Source organism: Balaenoptera musculus, chromosome 3 (assembly GCF_009873245.2).
Source record: "Balaenoptera musculus isolate JJ_BM4_2016_0621 chromosome 3, mBalMus1.pri.v3, whole genome shotgun sequence".
NCBI lineage: Eukaryota > Metazoa > Chordata > Mammalia > Artiodactyla > Balaenopteridae > Balaenoptera > Balaenoptera musculus.
The window spans coordinates 19,190,018-19,207,446 of NC_045787.1; the positions used below are offsets into that span (position 1 = coordinate 19,190,018).

Here is a 17,429-nt window from a genome sequence, read left to right on the forward strand (position 1 = left end):
AAACGCATACCATTTTCACTAATTGGAAAGCACACAAATCTTTGGTATTGTTTACGATAAACTCAGCAGGGAATGTGACTTCCTAGTGTAGGCCCAACAAAGTGCTCCATTTATGAATAAATCATGTTTGGATCTTGAGAAAAGAGGCATCAGTTAGTGGCAGTTGGCTTCCCTGAATCTCAGGAACTCTGGATAGTTAACTGCCAGTACTTTTTTATTCCTTTCTATTGAATCATTCATTGACAGAAAAACAGACTTTGTTACCAATATGTAATATGTAATGCATTTTGGGAAACTTTACATAATTACATTGCTGTATCTTAATGGAATATTCAGCATTATTACTGTCATTACTAGGCATTTCAAAGTCACCGTGGGAGGTAAGCATATTTTCCATTAAAAGATTATTTCAGTATGAAATCTGTCTGAACTATTAGTGCCCATAAACCTGAATAGCACAAATGTCATACAAAAAAAGGAAACGTTTTATTCTTTCAGATATTATTTTAGTGAATAAAGACAAAATGAAATTACTGCATTGCTGGTGTTTGGGGTATTTAGCATAAGGCTGGTCATGTTTTACATTTGCTTATATGGTACATTTTTAGGTGATCTGTAAATGACTATCACTCTTAATGCAAAGAGTTTTTCACATATCACAGCGTAGCAAGACACATTGGAAAAATAATTCTTCCCTAAATCATATTAATTTGGTTAGAGCTCTCAATAGTAATGATAATGATTTTGTGTTCTTACCTGTATTCAGTGTAATTTTGTACCAAGAAATTTAGTCTGTGGAGAAACTTTTTCTCCCTAGGGAAAAAAGAAGCTAGAGACAAGGTAGTTGTAAAAACTGGTTTATTTTTTTTAAAAATAAATACAAAAATATAAATATAAAACATTAGCAGATAGAATTTGATGAAATGAAATTGCACAAACGTTTGTATACCAGGTTGCATATCACACCTACTAACACCACATGTACATTTTTTTTTTTTTAATTTAACATACAGAACAGGATATACCTTAAAATTTTTCTTCACCTTTAAGAAACGGAAGCGGCTTGTTTGTGAGGCTGCTTAAGGGAGAACTAGCCTGTTCATGTTTCTGAAATTATCTTTTATTTCCTAAGAAGGACAACACTGAATTTCCATAGCTTTGGCTCTTGGAAGTGATTAAATAAAATGTCGTATATATTCCATGAGACATCCTACAGGGAATAATTAATGTAATTAATGAACAAATTAAAAAGGAAATGGGAAAACAAATTGTGCTGAGTGGCAGGAAAATTTTCCTGAATATCAAATATTGTGAAGTGGAGACGGTGTCGGTAAAGTTACTTCCTCTTGCTTGAGCAGAACATATATCCTAGGTTAAGAGTCTTTGTCACTTTCCCCGCCACCGTACATCTCCGCCAGCTTATTAAACCGAGGCCCCCATTCTCGGAGGTAATCGTAGTTTTGGTCTCCGTCAGTGGTACCTGATTCTAAAGAACTCAGAGATTCCGCGATGGAATCGTTTCCTTCGTAGGCATACGTTGCAAGTGAGTCGTAGGGCGGTGCGGTGGGATCCAGGTCGTGCTCTTTTAGCCTTTCGTTAATGAAATCCCGGACATCCGTGTTATCCGGAGCTGTCGGAGTCCTCCGTGGGATAAATAAAGTTTCCGGAATAATATCTCGCCGCAGCTTTTTTTCCTCAATAGCTGCAGGATTCCTCAGGGTGCCGATATCAAAGGCCTGGGTGTCTTCCTCTCCGCCACCTTCATCGTTATAGCTCACAATGTTGTCTCTGATATCTTCTTTAGACAAGATCAGAGGCTCTTTTTTCCGCTGTCTTTTCAGAGCTGCAAACAGTACTACTATAACTTGAAAAAAGAAAAAAGATGCATTAGAGGTCCATCTGAAACACATATTAATAAATAACGAGTGGAAGTACTATAAAGGAGTTTGCTATTTAGGTTTTCTGGAACTGGTTAGAATTTAGGGTTAATTTTGTATTTCCATAATTTTTTTTTTTGCGGGACTTGTGGGGAGGGGGAGGCGTGAGAGGAGAGGGGAGTGTTGAAGGATTTAGCCAGTATGGTTAGAGTTTAAGAACAGTGATTCTAATTTACTTTTAAAGCAATGTGAAAGTTTTTTTCAAATACAGTGACTTATTTTATCTATTTTTCTAAGAACTGTTTAAAGATAGCTCCTGATTGTACAGACATTATTTATACTTTGCATTAAATAGTGACATAAGATGTTTAAAAAATAGACACAAATCAAATTCAGCTTCAAATAAAACAATGAAGAAGGGCAAAAATATGCCCATATTTTTACATCCTTATGCAATATTAAAAAGGCAGCTTTCTTCACAAGATATGGAGTATCCATATCTGTTAAATAGCTTTGCTGATTGATTTACATATTTTTTTTCTTACATTGTTACTAGAAGGCCTTAATTACTGGGAAAAAAAGACCACATTATTTAGACATTATTAGTTTAGAAATTTATGAGGTTTTCCATTGAAATATATATCACTCATGAGATCAAAAAAAAAATTGCTGGATCACATGATGGCAAAGAGTAAATTCAAATTACTACACTGAATTAGCTACAAAAATTATGTATGAATTTCAGCTATATGTATCTTAATGAGTATAGATCCACAAGTAGAAATGTGTATCATTCAGACAGGACATTTCCGTACTTCCATGGGAAGGTATCAATAATAATAATAATATACTTATTATTTTAGTAATCATAATAATGGTAATAGCATAAATGATAGGAGAAAGCTAAAATCATTTTCCCTCTGGTTGTATTAGTTTCCCACCCTCATTCTTTATCCCCAAACATTTTGGTCATAATCCTTTTAAAATGATGATTTAGAGAAACAGATGTGAATTCAGTTAGATGAGGAAAGGAAGGGAAAATATCTTACCAGGTATATGTATGAAGAAATATCTATATTTATTTAGCCTCATTAGAACAAACATTTAAAGGATATGGGATTTATTACTGGTCTTGACTGAACGTGTCCCCTAAAAATTCATATGCTAAAGCCTAAATAAATTCCCAATGTGATGGTGTGTGGAAGTGGAGTCTTGGGGAAGTAATTAGGTCATGGAGGTGGAACCCTCATGAATGGGATTAGTGCTCTCTTGACATGACACAGGAGAGATGATTGCTTTCTGCCCCTTGAGGATACAAGAGAAGACAGCGGTCTGTGAAATAGGAAGTATGCCCTCCCCAAACATGAAATCTGCCAGTGCCTTGATCTTGGACTTCCCTGTCTCCAGACGGTGAGAAATAAATTCCTGTGGTTTAAGCTACCAGTCTATGATATTTTGTTATAGCAGCCTGAATGAAGGCAATTATGTTATTATGTAAAGTGGTATTAAGTTATGTTTTCTGTTTTATTAACTTAGAACAGTAAGACTTCTTGCCCTCAAGCTTGTGTGAGAGGGCAGACAAGGGACTTTTCTTAATGCAACAAAAAAGAAAGTTTTAATCCATTGACAACTGTTCTTGACCTTCAAAGTGATTAAAAAATAAATAGGCCACCACCAAGAGAAAGAAAATGTTTATTCTTCAAGTTTTTGAGAAAATGTGACCTTTTATTTTGGCTAAATTCATCATTTGTGCACACACATAAACTTGTGATGTAACGATTTTAAACCTCAGATTGCTTTTGATCAGCTAAAGGATCTTAGCCAGTAAAAAATGTTCTAATAATGAGGATAATGAAACTTACTAAGATTGGCTTCAAAATCCCAGTTCATTTCACTGCTTCTTGAAATGTCAGATACAGTGTTTTTTGATTAGAGTCACAAGAATACTCACAATAGTTTTAAGATAATGCAACTAGAGAGTAAACAATCTGATTTTTAACTCAAAAGCAGTTAAAAAGCAATTTGTTCTGGGTTATAAAATCAAGTATTGTTGTTTTAGGGACACATGAACGAGGCAAAGCGCTATGTTAACATTATATAAGTGAAGAGGTAAGCTCGTGAGGCCATTGTCCAGCTGTAGTAAGAACCAAAAACAGTGGAAATAAACTTTAGATTTCCTGAAAAACTACGTATAAAGACTGACGGCAAGGTGCCTTGCCTTAGCTCAGCCACTCAGAAATTGTGTAACGTTGGAAAACGTTTAGAACATCTCTAACTTTCCGTTTCATTGTTTAAAAAGGGAAGGTAATGACTCTATCTGATCAGATAAAATATTTTAATATAAACATTCCACTGTTAACTGCTGTCTGTCTTAAATTTGGGGGTTAGTTTTAGGGGAAGTATTTTTTTTTTTTTTTTAATTTTATTTATTTATGGCTGTGTCGGGTCTTCGTTTCTGTGCGAGGGCTTTCTCCAGTTGTGGCAAGCGGGGGCCACTCTTCATCGCGGTGCGCGGGCCTCTCACCATCGCGGCCCCCCTTGTTGCGGAGCACAGGCTGCAGACGCGCAGGCTCAGTAATTGTGGCTCACGGGCCTAGTTGCTCCGCGGCATGTGGGATCTTCCCAGACCAGGGCTCAAACCCGTGTCCCCTGCATTGGCAGGCAGACTCTCAACCACTGTGCCACCAGGGAAGCCCTAGGGGAAGTATTTTAATAGTAACATTTCTACTTACAAACACAGTGAAGTAAGCCATCTAGGAAATAATCACGTTTTCTTACCCAGCAGAATAATGATGCAGAGGAGAATGGCGACCAAGGCCCCCGTGCTGAGACCCGCGGGAAGGAGCAGGGCCTCAGCGCTGCAGGACTGCATGTTGCCTTGGCTGTCACACGCGCACACTCTGATGGTGAGTGTCCCAGTGCTGCTCTGAATCGGGTAATCGTTGTCCGATATCACCACAGGCAAGAGATAGGTGCTTATGTCGTGTCTATTGAATCCATTTTTTCTGGTTAAAATTCTGGCAGTATTATCTAAAATAAATTTTAACGTATTACACATGGCTTGGGACAATACATTTGTCTCATCCTGATCACCGTGGTTTGACACAAAAAATAAAAAGTTGTTTGTGTGAAATACAAAATTGATATCAACTTCCCTATCAAATATATACAAGGCAATTCAAATATAGATAAGATAAATGAGACAGTTTGAGGAATCTAATACCGTTATTACTTATTAGATTTTTAACTAATTTTCAGATGTTTTCAAAATGGTGAATTTTTATAAGTGAATCATTTATCAAGACTATAGAGATGGTAGCATATTGTTTATCAGAGTTTTCAAAAAACATAAATATTATGCATACCAAAGAAAAAATTATAGTAAATGTTTTTTATTTACAAGTGTGTGTGCACATACACAAAACACACATTAATCCAATATTCATGAAGAAAAATATGACTGGGTAAATTTTAACTATAGTTGTACTTTTAAAATCAATTAAGCATTCAAAAACCTTCAAGAGTCCCGATGTATGAAGAACAGTCAGAAAGTTACTTAATATTTTTGAACTTTGATTTCCACCCATTAAATTGAATACAGTGTGTAACTCAAGGCATTGGTGGAAGACACGAACGTGGAGTGCCTAACAGACACACAGAAAGAAGTAGGGACTTAATCAAGGCTAGCATCCTACTACCTAGTATATCGCTAATGATATTTCCTTTATCCAATAACTCACCCAGTATCCTTAAATGCAGGTTGTGCATCTATATAATAATATTGAAAAATAAAATCAATATATACTTGGATGATAATTTCCTATTCTGTTTGTCCAATGTGCTGGGTCTTGTTTAGCCAATCCCATAAGGCTGCTTAAAATGCCAATGTAGGGAAGGGAGTGAGTTAGGCAATTGCTAAATCAAACCAACAGGATAGCAAAATTAAAAAAAAAGAAAAAAAAGTGACAATCTTTTTGCAGGTATAGTGGTTGAACATTAAAGAATCCTTTCCTAAATTTTAGCAAGAAGTTAAATCTTAGTACATCAGTTAACTACCGCATAATCTAGGAAAGTAAATTAGCAAAATAGAAGATGCGCATAAGCAAATTTAAAAAATAAAATGTAATCCTGATAATTTTGCAATTCTGAATTTTCTTCCAAGAAGTAGTAGGATACAATTCTTCCTTTCTCAAACCTACACTAAAACAAACATTTACACGCATACGGGTATTTTCAGAATCTTCTTGCCTTACGCTTTTTTAACTTTTCAAAAATTTCTAAATCTTAATTTTGCCTGCAATAGCTTTGATACATTGAAGAGCCAAAAGAAGTTTGACCCTAAACTAACAATTCTGTTTGAATCATTTTATTAAATATTCAGAAAGTCATCATATAATAATGCTTTTGACCTGTAAGTTAGTGAAAAGTGAGGCATTTTTAATAATGTGATACCAACTGTGGTATCACAGAAGCAGGAAACATATTTTAAGAAAGATGTAGAATTAAAGATTTTTAAGATGAACATATAGACAAATGCAAGGGTATTGTCTCAAGAAGGTCAACTTTAAGGTGATGTCTATGTCATTGGAATGTCTTTCAAAATTCACCCAGTAACAGAAAATAGTGAATTTATGCAAGATTAGATCAAATATTCCATCCGACTTTACTGGCATTCTATTTAGTGTATGTTCAGGTTTGTATTCATATGGCTTCAGCCCTTGCTTTGAGTAACTTATGTAGGATCAGGAACTCTACCCAATATAGGAAATTGCTACTATTTATCAAAAGTTAATTAAGATTAGCCTTGAGTTGTTTCCCCAGTAACTGTGAAGTGCTGTGATAAGATAGTACTATTTCAAGTCTCTATTACTTTTTAAAATTGAGAGGTGGCTTGTTGAGATCCGGGGCTCAGTTTAACAAGAACATAAAACAAATTAAAATACAATTAGAAAGTGGTACAATACAATACAATATTGTCAGCTCAGTACTAAGAATGTCCCGTCTAAATTCTATGTTTAGGTTACCAGATTCAGCGAATTAAAATGATGGGTCCTTTTCTGATATTCAGATATTACAGCTGATATTGGGCATTTTGTATTTTATTTGCCAATTCTACATTAATATTTCCAATCACAATTGTTTTAGGTGTCCAGAGGGACAGAAAAGATAGACATTTCAGAAGCTCAGATTTAGTAAACAGATGTTACCAACCAATGCCTCCCTTCAGCTGATTTGTGCAAAGATCCTACTATATCAAATATCTCAAGTAGTAGTTGCTCAGTGTAAAACTATCCATTATCTTAAACTGCTTTCTGACATTCTGAAAGCCACCTAGATATGCTATAGCAACCTGGCTCTGCCAGCGTACATACACAGTTAGGAAGGTATTGTAAATATGCCAATGTAGTTATTAGATTTATTTTGAGAATAATTATATCTATAGTAGCTCTAAAACAAGTATGCCTTTTTACCAAAAACTACCTTATATAATTAGTTTTAACATAAATTTGTTGAAGAGAGAAAACTCTGATTACATACTTTTGTTTAGCCTAGAATAATTACCATACATATTTTCCAAAGAATAAAGCTGTTTGACTTTTTGAAAATAGTGATCATTTTTGTATTTTTCCTCAAAAATATGTTTCTGCTTTTTTTGAGAATGCAAGAAATATGTTTAGTATTTTTGATCACAGAGACATTATAAGATTCATATGTTACACGGAAGAATAGTGCATCTTGTCATTGAGACTATGTTTTTGCACCCAGTCCCCTCATAGGCTAATGTGACTACTTTTTTTTTTTTCTTTGTCTCTTCTATGCCTTTTTGGCTTTGGTGAATCTGCTGCTGCTAAATCTCACTGAAGTTTACACAAGAGTCTCACTGAGCCATTCATTTCTCTGTGTGTCCTACTATTTTGTTATAGGAACTGATTATTCTGGCCTTTCTAATGTTCGCAAGATTCAGTCTTTGCGTTAGAACCCATATAGAGTCTTCTGTCACATATTTTATAATCTTAAAATTCGAGAAACTAACCACTGTTAAGTAAGAAATTACCATAATAGCTCATTAAAAACGTAATGAAACCAAAATTTTGTAACACAGATCTATAAATGAATATATCATGTATATGCTAATTGTCACTTCGGGAAAAATTTCCTGTTAATGTCACCTTAAATCATAATGAACACGTTCTAAAATTTACCTTCATTGTCTTGTACTGTGAAGTTTGGATTGACAGCTGCTAAACTGAAGAAAAATTTTTGTCCACCTAAAGGATCATCTTTGTCTACTGCACTTATAGTCTGTATTAGCTGCAGAAGAGAGAAAAATGTATATTTATCAAACTTCCATGGGTAGAATCTGCTTTATAATATGTAATTTTTTAATATCCAATTTTGTCTAACATTTTTTTAAGGACAATTGATTTTCTTCCTTGTGTATGTACCTTTGTTTGAGTTATTCCATCTTTTTATTATTACTTAGATTTAAACAAAGTCTCTCTCTCTCCCTCCCACTCTGTTTCTGTCTCTGTTTCTCTCTCTAATTTCCCCTAAATACTATTTATTATTTTAATTAAAATAATAAATAGTAATTAATTTAATACGAAATTAATTAAATTTAATTATAATTAAAATAATAAATAGTAACATTCTATTCTTTACAGTTTTATTAGATATAGCATTTGAAATAAGTAGGTATTTCATATATATTTAAACATTTATCTAGAAGATAAATGTATCTAACGTAGGAAAATTTAGAAAATTATTGTGATTAGGGCTTTCCTCTTCATTAAAAGTAAAGTGAAAACTATTCAAAGAATGTAGAGATTTTATAGACAATTACATATAACTTTATAAAGGAAAGACAAACATTACAGTATTATCTACTTTAACAGTAACTGTTCACTTCATTTGCACTGTCAATAGAATTATATATTTTAAAATTCAACATATACATATAATACTATAGGGATTGGTTATTTTAAAAGGGTCAGTTCTGATTTATTTTAGGGTAAGAGAATATAAGAAGCTATCTAGTAACAAAGTAGAAAATTTAACACCTTATACTATAAACAGATGACTATTTTGAACATATTATACAATTAATTAATATTATACAAATATATACGTAACAGATTACTATGTATTTTTTGCATATATATCCATTTTGTCCTTAACTTATTTATACAACATCATTTATGTATTTTTGCATACTAATTTTGCAAGAAGGTTTCAGAAGTTGTTAAATATGTGTTTCAATGCCTAGATAAATGGTCAAATTTATGCTTAACTGAAAGGAATATACTTTTTACTGCATTAACTCAATTTAATATTGTCTGGATATTTGATGTAAATATTTGTTACTGATGTTTTATTAATTTAGAAAGGATTTTTAAGTTTAAAACACTATGTAAAATAATTAGAAAAAAATAAGGAAATATTTTAAGTATTCCATATTAAATTATTTTTCTTTTAAAGTGTTCTATAAAAATTAAAATGTGGTAAAGTTGAGGTACTCCCTAATCATTTATTTCAAAATGATACAAGAAATATAATTGGACCAAAGATAAATGTTTATCGTCTAGAAATAAGTAGCAGAACAATCATTTAAAACTTTAAATAATTTAAAATATATATTTAAAAATCTAACATTATGAAATTTTAGTGGTTATTTAAGATTAATTATAAGCAAGAATTTATGGCTAATGGCTTATCCATTCAATCAAAAACCAAAAGGTGGTACAAATATAAAGGAATTCAAGAGAAAAATGTTAAAATAATTTTAACTAATACCCTTTAAGATGTATCTATTCAGTTACAAATATATTTCTTGACTGACTCTTGTTTGTGGAGCAGTCTAAAAGATTTTATTTTCAAATAGTGATTTATAGAAATAAGTTGAAGAGGAAAAAAATGGCATAAATGAAATAACATATCAAGAAAGATAGTAGACTAATAGAAATTCTTATGTTTATATATATCAATATTAATATATTAACTCTCACATACAGATGCATAAAAATTATAGAAATGTAAAAGTAGAGCTAATGGTCTTTTAAAATAAAAACTACAATGTCTCATAATAAATTTACATTTGCAACTGTGATTACAAATTACAATTCCAGTTCATTTTTATGGACAAAATAACACAGTTCAGAGAATGAAATGGCCACATCTTCACATATAACTATAATAAATTATAAAGGTTTACATAAAAATTCTCAATTAAGATGTATTATTTTAATAAAAGACAGTAGCACTGTATATGGTAGCAATACTTCAGCGATTTGCTAATGTATCTTCATTAAATGTTATAAAGGGAATAAGTAAAACTCATTAAACAATGCAGACAAAACAGAATGACATGCTGCAAATCAATATCATATCACAACATACTTTTATGACCAGCAGACTTCTCTATGCAGATGGAGACACTTACTTCCTTTACAAGATTGATTTTTTTTTTCTTTGAGATATAACTTGGCTTCTAGCATCCAACTTCCCCATATTCTGCATTTACCTTTTAATATAGTCTTCCTTTGCATTTCCAGTCATACATTAAAAAGTCACAACATTTTATTTCGGTATTTGTACCGTAAAGAATTGCAATAGAAATCAGAAGATGGCAATAAAAAGGAGGTAAAACTGTTTCTCCTGTCTCTCCCTATAAGACCTCACTATTTTATTTCGACTAGAAACAAATTCATTTTGACCCACTGCCAATAAAAGAAGTTGCCACAGTTAGGAAAAAAAAAAAAAGTGATGTCCAGTATCCATTTTGAGCATATGAAAACTAGACACAGACAAGTCATTTATATTTTATCTCCTTAGCAATTATATAATTGGTTTGCATGTTCACTAAGCTATTCTAAAATAATCTTAAATGAACTTGAAGGGTGTTTCAGGGATCATAAGATAATGGAGTGTGGGATGACAAATGGATTTTAAGATGTTTAGTTAGAAAACTGGTCACTGAGTTTTAATATTTTAGTTTTTTCGGTGAAAAGACTAGTAGTTTCCATTGATGTGAAAATTCCCTTTGCTCTGGTAAAAAAGCACTCTTTTTAGTTGTTAGGGAAGTAACTAAACACTGTTCTATGGAAAATATGTAATAGGATTTTGGGGGTTGATAAGGGCCTGGAGCTTAGATACTATCAATGGGTAAATATAAGCAGCCTGTCTCCCCAGAGAGACTCCCTGGGAAATCTCTTGTGAGACTGAAATGCTATTGCCCTCTCATAGAAATTAAAAATTATTAAAATATATTTTATTGACTAAAGGAGTAAAGCCTGTGTGAGGGAAAATGGAAGAAAAGAGAAATAGCCAGTCCTCTCTTCTGCCCTTTCCCAAGGTCCCCTGACTCTGTCTGAGATGGAAAAGATGGGAGTCTAGTTGCCTAGTTCAAGCATAAGACGGGACTATTCATAGTATATCACTTGTAAATTGCATCCCTTTCCCCGGGGGAAAATCTTCTACCCTTAGGCCAGGGAATAGGCAAGAAAGGAGGAGAGGGTGGCAATTAGCTTTATTTCTGTCTCATTGAGTCGACACACCAAATGAATCAGAATTAAGTTCTACACACCAAATGAATCAGAATTAAGTTCTATGTGGTTCTAACGGCTGCTCTTAAAGAGCACTTAATTCAGAGGAGTGCTGGGTGGACTAAACTACTCTACAAATAACTAAAGCACACCCAGAAGTTCCAAAAAGCTCCTACTTCCCCGGAAGGAGGGAAGACAGACCTAACAAATTAATTTCAAGAAAGGCTCAGTGAAGAAGGACTTTATCAAATAGCTATTCTGATTTTGCCTGCTAGGATGTCATAACCTAGAATTCCATCAGTGAGTATATTACAGTTCAGTTCAAGCAACAATTTTTCAGCATGAGACCAAAATGACATCTAACAAACGAGTTTTATTAAAAATAACTACTATGGGAGGCTTTTGCACATGCAGCCAATTAGACAAAAATTATTAATCATGTTCTTCTTGTCAAATTTGTTAAAATAGACTACTTTTTAAATTAAAATCAACTTTGATTTGATTATTTTCCCTCAATATACCAGCTTGTTTTAAAAAGTTCAAAAAATATGAAATTACTGAGCCAGATATAGGTTAAAAGAAAAAAGGCATAAGAAAAATAAACAAACACAATCCCTTATTTTGTGTATTTTGAATACATTTGGGAATGAGTATTTATAATGACTCACATGCTCTGAAAAGATATCTCTTGAAAATCAAATAGAATAACCATAGAGCGAGCAATGTATGCAGCAGTTGCAAAGTGGGTAATTCATCTCCTAGAGAAAAGGCTTCAACTCATATCATGCTGAGCCTGCCAAGCAGAGGACTATTTGGAATTGTATTTTTCGGGCACACTGTTTCATTAAGAAGTAGGTTGGAAGCAGTTTAGTCCTTTAAATATTCCAAATTAAACATTTCCATAACACTTTCAAATAAAAAAATGAATCCAATTGCAGCAATTTTACCATTTCCCACAATAGACAGGCTATTGAATTCCTGTTAGAATTTTCTGAAGGAAGAATTTGAGTTATTTCACAATGTAATTTGCATAAAAATGTACCAATGACATTGATGTTTATAAAGAGCATCAAATGATGTCAAAACGCAATACAGTTTCGCGATGGCTTCTCTTTCTTTAATAAAACACATTTGATTCCCAATTATTATTTATAACATGCAGCTTCCTTCTGTGAAGATGGCATTCAAACCAATTAAGAGCATCTCTTTCAGCCATACAGGCTGGGGCTCTTCAAACAACAAAATGAGTCCACTGAGGAAAAGACTTAAAGGGTTATAAACAAATCTGGTATAGGAAGAATGTTTTAAAGGACGAAAACGAAGTCATTAAGCACTTTATGTGTTGCTACGATGATGAAATGCAAGTATAAGTCTTAAGAGTGAACTCTGCAGCCCTGCTTCAAAATCGTATTTGCATACATTGGAATATTGATGGAATGTATTGATGATCCCAAGTATTTGTCTCTGTTTTCCCCAACTTTCATTACCCGTCTTGTGAGCTGTTACCAATATTTATCTAATGGCACAGCAGGATTTATTTTTCCTTCTGTTCGTTTATTTTTGTTTTTGAAAGTTTAAGAAGTTATTTCTTCTTACACTTTAACTTTTGTGGCTACAGTAAAATCTCATATTTACATTAGAACTTTACGAAGGACATATGAAATGTGTTACACTATTATTTAAAACATTTTCAACCTTAAAAACATAAGCCTTTGGTTTGTTTTTTGTTTGCTTTTAATCATACTACTGGGATTTTACATGAGTGATTTTATCTGTTTACTCATTCCTCTCAAGATTGGGAAAAGAAAATACTTAGCGTCCCCGTTGAAATCTTCCTACACTTTAAAACCCTATGGGTGCTTACCTGTCCTGGTCTGGCATTTTCACATACAAAAGTGTCATAGAACACAGCAAATTGTGGGGCATTGTCATTAACATCCAAAATTCTCACAAAAACAGCCACCCGAGTCATCTCTTTGGGATTGTCTAGAAAAAGGAAAGGAAAAAATCTGTTTAGGACGACACATTTGTACACCAGATTTAATTCATATAAGCCTCTTGCGGATATTAAGTGCTCAGATACAAATAAGCATCACCTTCATTCTACTAACGTAATGAGCAAATGCGATAAAGAAAATTACTGCAGAGCCTAATTAAGTAGTCATGAATTCAGTTATTAATGGGCTCAAGAGTACTATTAATATTTTGAAAAATCTTTTTAAAAGTACAATTCAGTATAATTGAGTTCATATTATATTTGTGTCCTTATTCTCCAAATACACAAAATAAGAACAAATATTTATTAAATCTTTATTATATGTCATTATAGTTCTTAATTTATACCATTTTTTTTGGATGAAGAGTGGTTTTAAATAAATTAGTAACTTGCCCGAGGTCATCTATGTGGTAGTTGTTATATTACAACCTACCCTTCTGACTACTTTTATCACTAAAATGTATTCCAACAGCTACTCTCATCCCTCCTTTTGGAAATTTTAATATATAGCTACTAATTTTACAAATTGGATGGAAATTTACAATGAAATAGAGGATTTTAAATGTTTCCTTAATACAATTGTTACTGGTACCATTTCAACAATCCAGGCTCAATTTTGTATGACAAAATTAGTTCAGTAGTAACATGTAGTGTAATAATCATGATTTTCTTTTGGCTAAAATCAAGGGCATCAAAGTTTTCACATAAAAATATGCATTTGGGCTTCCCTGGTGGCGCAGTGGTTGGGAGTCCGCCTGCCAGTGCAGGGGACACGGGTTCGAGCCCTGGTCTGGGAGGATCCCGCATGCCGCGGAGCAGCTGGGCCCCTGAGCCACAACTGCTGAGCCTGCGCGTCTGGAGCCTGTGCTCCGCAACGGGAGGGGCCGCGATAGTGAGAGGCCCGCGCACCGCCATGGGGAGTGGCCCCCGCTTGCCGCAACTGGAGAAAGCCCTTGCACAGAAACGGGGACCCAACACAGCCAAAAATAAATAAGTAAAATTAAAAAAAAAAAATGCATTTAAAAATATGTTTTGATTTGTAAATGGAATTTTAAAATATATCTTAGCCTTGGGTAACAACCGCATATTAGTCATAATTGCATTATCTCCACCAAGAATTTTTCTAGGCACTTGCACTGATATCTGAGGTGTTTGGGGATCTTAAATTCAGGTTTATATTCATCAACCTTTGTGATGTCAAAATCTCAGTCTCTGGATATAGTTCAACTTCTTTGTGAACTTCGGTAAAGTCAAGCTCAAGATCAATATAAAAGGAGAAAGGAGATAATTCGCTAAAAATAAAGCAAAAAAAAAAAAAAAAAAGCAGATAAGCTGAGGGACAGTAGCCATCTTACTAAATGGCCTCTACCAACATGGGTTATGAATAATATGATTTACCCTTGTGAAATTTATCTGATTTTCTAATTTTATCTAAATAATTTTCAGATACAAGGGTTAAAAAATATTGTCAGGTACAGGGAGTATATCACTACTCAAAAGAATTTATTTCTCCTCTCTTCTCTCCATGTAATTGTAATGTTACTAAAATAATTAAATCAGCATTTTTTAAAAATAACATGTAAGAACTGATTACTTGGCAGGGGCGTTTACAAGGCTGAGTAGTATGAAGCAAGGAAGACACTTCCATCTGAAGTGTATTTACCTTACTTTACTCTTTTCAAGGGAAACTTTAAAGTGCATCTCCTCTTTAACACTCTTGTTTAGTCTTCCTTCCATCTTCTTAACCCATATGTATTCAATTCTCAGGTTCTGATTTCATATTTGCTAATCTATTGCTGCATGCTATTCACTTCTTAGTATGTCAGGTGGTTAGAGTTTAGATCCTGGAGTCAAACAGAGTTGACCTGATTCCCAGGTCTACCACTTATTCATTGTGTGACTTTGGCCAGCTTACACTCTGTCTCTAATGCCTCAGTTTACTCAAAATGAATCAAAATAGAACTTCTGATCTTACAGTTATTTGAATAATTAGGTGAACTAATGCATGAAAACTTCTCATCGAAGTATCAGTTTGTTGGTAAACACACAAAACCAATACATGTTGACTATTGTTATTAAGATCATCTTTATTATCACTGTCATATCTTCCTTTTTTGGAAATTTATTTATCTGTTATTTATTTTTGTCTGCGTTGGGTCTTCGCTGCTGCGCACAGGTTTTCTCTAGTTGCAGCGAGCAGGGGCTACTCTTCGTTGTGGTGTGTGGGCTTCTCATTGCGGTGGTTTGTCTTTGTTGCGTAGCATGCTCTAGGTGTGTGGGCTTCAGTAGTTGTGGCAAGTGGGCTCAGTAGTTGTGGTTCACAGGCTGTAGAGCGCAGGCTCAGTAGTTGTGGCGCATGGGCTTTGTTGCTCCGAGGCATGTGGGATCTTCCTGGACCAGGGCTCAAACCTGTGTCCCCTGCATTGGCAGAGAGATTCTTAACCACTGCACCAACAGGGAAGTACCACTGTCATATCTTATTTCCTTACATTACTTAAAAGCTTAAGCTATCTTTCTCCATGCAAAGCGTCTACACAATAAAAATGTGTTAACTAGCTTTCCTGCAATTCATGTGGGTCTCAAGAGGAGTACATTTGGGAAAAAGTGAGGAGACGAGAAAAAAATGAGAAAAATGTTATTCTGCTATTTTCCTACCTCCCTCACTCCTAAACGACTTGCTAAAACCCAGAGGCATAGTGTTCACCTCCAAATGAATCCTCAGCTACCCCAAGTTACTTGATGCTATGGGGAAGAGTGGGAAGGTATGATTCTTCTGTATTTTCTAGAATGTGCTCTTTAACCTACTTTTATAGTTAGTGGACATAAGCTAAATGTTTTCCTTCAATACAAAGTCTTGACATAAAAATAACTCCTTTGTTGGTAGCAATTCAGTTTCTAACTGTGCCACAGAAGCAAAGAAAGACAGAAAAGTTTCACATCTAAAGAACTGCATTGTCAGTCCCTTCCCTAACACAATATGGAGATTCTCCAGCTTCTTTACACATAACTCAAGGCTCTTCAAATCAACAGCTAAATCCACAGGGATAAACACGCTCTGTAAAGCATCAGGCCTGGAGTCACCTATTCAAAAAACAGTGCTTACACTAATCATTTTACTGGCAGATGCGGCTGCTTACGTATACAGAAAAATATAAAGCCTTCCAAGGAAGCATCATACTGAATAGGAGCTGGCATATATTTACCACCTGAGACTCTTGGTCATCCAGCAAACTCTACTGTAGTGAGAATGTGTGAGCAACAAAGGATCTTAAAATGTATGTCCTAAGGTAAAACCATGCCACGTATTCACAGGCTTTTCCATACCTCCAGGAAGAAGAAAGCATAAATCATTATCTAGAAATCCCAGGCTTTAGAAAGAGGTATCTTTTCTACTTACTTAGGGCAAGGATTTCTACTAATGAGGAAGCAGGTATAGAAAATGGAGTCCTTCAGTCATAAACTTTGCTCTACTGTTGTCAGAATATATTTCAATGCTTATAATTTAATTTTCAGATGTGGTTATAGGAACTCATTGGTTTCTACAACAATGTGTTTTACAATCCCTGATTGTGACCTTAATTTTGGATTTTATATTCTCCACATGGGATTTAAAAATACTTTTTAAAGAAGAAAAAGAGAAGTTATTCCATGGTATAGTGCATTAAATGATTACCTGGAGTAATACTTGCCATACGATGGGATACACTGATATGAATGTAGAATTAAACTGTTAGAGGCAGAGCCTGGAAACATTGGTAAGCAGTACATTTCTAGGCCATTCTGCACTACTCTGGGCTTGGTGTATGGCACGCTTACCACAAACCCAGTGTTTAAAATCTAGCAAAAACAATTCCTTACATGATGTTTCCCTCTCACCCTCATTCCATTTGATAATTGGAACAGCATGACGGGCCCCTGACTGTTTGTGGCTTGGCAGGTAGGCATTTCCAGCAGTTACTCCACAGATTGATTTTATTTAAGGGCAGAAAGTAGGTTTAGTTCTTAAAAAGAAGA

At 34.1% G+C, this 17,429-nt stretch overlaps 1 protein-coding gene across 3 annotated transcripts in view; it reads right to left on the reverse strand.

The window, feature by feature from the left end:
• Positions 1-1,152: 1,152 nt before the first annotated feature.
• Positions 1,153-17,429, reverse strand: part of LOC118892753 (cadherin-10) — a 120,088-nt gene continuing 103,811 nt past the window's right edge. Inside the window, exons 8-11 of one of the 3 annotated variants that reach the window (XM_036847655.1) lie at positions 13,284-13,405; positions 8,081-8,189; positions 4,656-4,907; positions 1,153-1,858 (exon numbers count right to left, since the gene is read on the reverse strand). In XM_036847655.1, coding sequence (XP_036703550.1) covers positions 1,374-1,858; positions 4,656-4,907; positions 8,081-8,189; positions 13,284-13,405 — 968 coding nt within the window. In that variant the 3' untranslated portion in view covers positions 1,153-1,373. Of the gene's footprint in view, positions 1,865-4,655; positions 4,908-8,080; positions 8,190-13,268; positions 13,406-17,429 lie in introns of all 3 variants that reach the window. The other 2 variants (XM_036847653.1, XM_036847654.1) reach the window with 2 other exon arrangements.